The 4,143-nt window shown below is 41.9% G+C and overlaps 1 protein-coding gene across 2 annotated transcripts in view; it reads left to right on the top strand.

The window, feature by feature from the left end:
* ADGRG2 (adhesion G protein-coupled receptor G2) overlaps nt 1-3,617 on the top strand; it is a 70,104-nt gene extending 66,487 nt beyond the window's left edge. For both annotated transcript variants that reach the window (XM_024739417.1, XM_024739411.1), the window contains exon 27: nt 1,896-3,617. In XM_024739417.1, coding sequence (XP_024595185.1) covers nt 1,896-2,080 — 185 coding nt within the window. In that variant the 3' untranslated portion in view covers nt 2,081-3,617. The remainder of the gene's footprint in view (nt 1-1,895) is intronic.
* The last annotated feature ends 526 nt before the right edge of the window (nt 3,618-4,143 follow it).

Here is a 4,143-nt window from a genome sequence, read left to right as displayed (position 1 = left end):
CTTAACTCTTTATTGTAGATACCAGAGGGAGAGCTGGGCTCTATGCCAAGTTGCTATAGCGGGAGTGACTCAGTGCAGGTAAACAGAGTAGAGGCAGTGGCAGTCAAGGCTGATTCATAAGTTAGTGGGAGAAACCGAGTTCAAAGTAGAGAAATCAGAGGTGTGAGCTGAGTCATCAAGATCCCTCAGAATCACAACGTATCAGTCAAACCTACTGGTTTGGATAGAAGTGTTTGGGGCTCTTAAAGCCAGATTTTTCCATGTTCTAGAAAGAACTCAGAGACGAAGCCTCACTTGCCTAGCCTACCGATATGTTGCCATCCTTCGGGGAATCAGATTGAATGGAGGCAGCACATTTTGCACAACTGTTTGACGTGGCTGATTTCGCACAGCTGTTTTCCATGGCTGACAGTGAGGGTGGGGTACATTTTAGGCCAACAAAATGGCCACGTGTTTAATACCACATAACCTGCACATCAGGATCTGGGATGGATGACAGAAAAAGAAGCTGGAAGTTTAACGGTTTGTTTATTATACCAGTTCAAATTGTTCCTGCACAAGAATGTCCTCGAACCAAAATGCCTAAATCAGAACAGCAGCCTCAGACAGTCACTTGCCCATCGCTATGCCCAGAGATGGAGCTGTGTTAGCCACATCCGTCACCTAGTGTGTGTGAATACTACCTATTTCAGTTAAGCCTTGGAGGCTTGGCTACTAGCAGCCATGTCACTCAGTACACAGGGCCACAAGCTCACAGTTTGGAAGAGACATCACATGTTGACTCTTTCGCTTCTGAGCCATGTAACCTTAAGCAAAGCACTTACTTTCTGACACCTTAGTTCCATCGTCTGTGAAATGGGGATAATAATAGCACTCATCCCTTAGGGTAGTAAATGAGATAATTCTTATAAAGTTCTCAGCACTGTCATTATTAGTATAATTATGGCATGAACTAACAGTTGGGCTTATTATTCAGCTTTCTACGTTGTCTTCAAATGGTGTAACGGTCAAAAAGATGGTGCCAAGGAGCTAGAGGATCTCAGCAGCTGTGCCCACCCCACCCCCGCCCACACACACACACACACACACACACACACACAATTCAGGGCCTGCCTGGGGTTGGGGAGGCCCACCTGCTCCCTGGCCTGGACTCTGAGGTTGGACTCTGTTGTTTTCTCCTGGGAATCAGTCTTATCCTGATTTAGTTAGAGGGGCTGGTTTAGTGTATGAGAGCTGATTTTTTTTCTTGCCAGGACTGTTGTCACTCTGGGTTTCTCTGGTACAAAGTTTTACTTTATAGGAATCTTAGGGAACTGAGAACCTTGTGAGGGATCTCTGTTAACTTTTGGGAGAGACCAGAATATTACCTTAAGTTAAATTATACATACGCTACTACTTGAAGGCAATATATGTTCAACCAGAGTTAGGAAATGGGCCTTTAAAAATCAAAAACAGGGCTTCCCTGGTGGTGCAGTGGTTTTGAGTCCGCCTGCCGATGCAGGGGATATGTCAAAAACATTGCTTTGCTTCATATTTTGACCGTTTCATTTAAAAAAAGCTGCCATAGAGAGCTGGTTTGTGAATCATTCTCCAATTTGTTTTGCTTACTTTGAGTGGTCTTAGGAAAGGAATGAAAAGTAAATAAAATATGACAATATATCAGACATTTTTTTTAAAAAAGACATGCTCTACATGTGCATACTTAAGAATAAAGTGACGTTTGTTTATTTTGAAAATGCTTTCTATAGGAGCAGTTCCACGTGTAGATGTATTTCTGATGTATCTGTAGGGAGGAAGGTGATCTCCGCGTCCTACTCTTCCGCCATCTTCTCCTGTCCCCTGAAAATGCTTTCTGTGGATACTTTATGACGCTGATTTTGTTTTTCCTCATACAGCGAATGCTTCTACCGAGAAGAATGGTTTTTCTTTCAGTCTTCAGAATGGAGACGTGTGCCTCCATGATTTCACTGGAAAACAGCACATGTTTAATGAGAAAGAAGATTCCTGCAATGGTAAAAACCGTATCGCTCTAAGAAGGACTTCAAAGCGGGGAAGCTTACACTTTATTGAGCAAATGTGATTCCTTTCCCTAAAATCAAAGAATGTTGCTTGACAGTGTGAAAATGTCCAATCTTATTTTTTACACAATGTGAGTTGTATGAAAATCAACTAATTTTATACTCAGCAACTTCTGGAGGAGCATAAGCTAATTGAGCGCAATGGTTGCTATTGGAAGAGGAAACCAAGACGTTATACCATGGTTCTTAGACATTTGTGATTTGGTTTCTCATCCTTCATTTTAAAAGAAGACTGGTTTTAAACAACACACTAAGAATAAGACTCAGTTTTAAAAAATCAAAGTAGTTCATTTCCAGCCCCAGTTAAAGATGCTAAGTTATCTTTGATAACATTATATAAAGCCACTGTTGGCTTCAGCCTGTTGGTGAGTTTCGTTGTGCATGCCTTTGTTGTAAATAAGATAAATTCTAGTGACCCACATGTCAAAAATCTTACTTCTCCATTTTTGTATTTATTTTCTACTGTGTAAATTTCTTTCTTTGTAGAATCACGGTTGTGTTGTTGTGTCTAATGTGATAATTCAGAAAATCCTTGCTGATTCAGTGACCTCTAAAGCTCCTTTTGGAGATTACATGGGATGTGAAATACAGGAACTTCACTGAAATCAAGAAATAATGACGCCAGCCAGACTAGAAAAATGTAAGCAGATAGTGCCACAATTAGCTCATATAGTGCCTTGGAGTGAGTTAGAAAAAGGTGCCCCCACTGGGCAGACACAGCCCCATGGGCTCGTGATTTGGCAAACAGAATGAGGGCCATATTTTAGCCCCACTCACCCTCTTGGATGCACCGTTGTTCAGGGTAGCACCTGTACAACCGTACATAGCATCCAATACTGACACCCATCTCCTGACCTCTTCCCTAATCATCAGATTATGGAAGCTGCACCAAGATGTTTAGCTTAATACCTTGGTCACCGAGAGGGAAGGAACTGTAATCTAGACCATATGGTAGAAAAATCATGATGTGGAAGAGATACATACACTGCCACTTCTCAAATCCCCAGAGCCTTTCAGAAAAGGGGAGTAGAGTAGGATTACTTTTTAAAAGAGATGTACATTAAAAAAAAAATCATATTGCTGTTCTTTAAAAAGCAACTGCATGGTACTTTGTTGATTGCTATGACTGGTACACTCTGGCCCAGCCAGAGCTTTAATTTTTTTTTTTTAAAGAATTGTCTTGATGAATGTATAGTGACAAGGGGGAGCAGCTGTTGGGAACAGTGAACTATCCTGCAATGCTATTGTTTCCATATGTATCGAACCCTGATTGGTCCTAGTCATAGCGAGTCTATCTTGCTTCCTACCTACAACTGCTTGAGCAGTGCCTCAAGTATGTCCTTACTAGGAACATTTCAAAAACCTTTAGTTAGGTCTTTCGCCAAGGTTCCCTTGCATATATTTCAAGTGAATGTTGTATCCCAGACTAACCACGGTAATAACGTAATACACTTCTGTGAGCGCTGATTTGTCTTTGCAATATTTCTTCTCCGATTTATTTAATTGTCTTGTATTTATACGTTAAAATTGACAAAAATGTTAAAATTGCCAAAATAAATTTGCAGTTAAGCCCTTTAAGTTTGAGAACTTTCACAAAAGGAAAACATTTGTGATCTCTTTCCCTGGTGGTGGAGCTTGGAAGCGGTAGGACCACCGTGAGGAAGGCAACTCGACAGCAGCATCCTTTGGCAGGCAGCAGGCACGCTGTGACCGTGAAGTCGGAGCAAGGATTGTCCTGCCTCCCGCGATTGCTTTCTGAGGTCTCTTTTTCATTTTCCTCTTGCTCTTTCAAGATTATCTCTTTAATGCACGTTGACATTGGCTCACACAAGCCCCAGATTTGGATCCCCTCCAAGTGTCTGCTTCCTCAGCATCAAACAGTAGGATTTCAAGAAGGTGAGGATCGGAATTGGGGTTTCTGGGGAGCTGATTAGCATATAGGAGCCACAAATGGGGAAAGCTGGCCTCAACTCCACAAGAGGTGTCTGAGCAAACCCTCCTTCCACGATGCTCAGTTGCCTCAAAGATGTTGAGTACTAATTTGATGAGAGAGGTGGTGAGATAC

This window comes from Neophocaena asiaeorientalis, unplaced genomic scaffold (genome assembly GCF_003031525.2).
Source record: "Neophocaena asiaeorientalis asiaeorientalis breed wild unplaced genomic scaffold, Neophocaena_asiaeorientalis_V1.1 scaffold771, whole genome shotgun sequence".
Lineage (NCBI taxonomy): Eukaryota > Metazoa > Chordata > Mammalia > Artiodactyla > Phocoenidae > Neophocaena > Neophocaena asiaeorientalis.
Note: the sequence above shows the minus strand (reverse complement) of the source record. Positions and strands in the feature narration are given on the sequence as shown.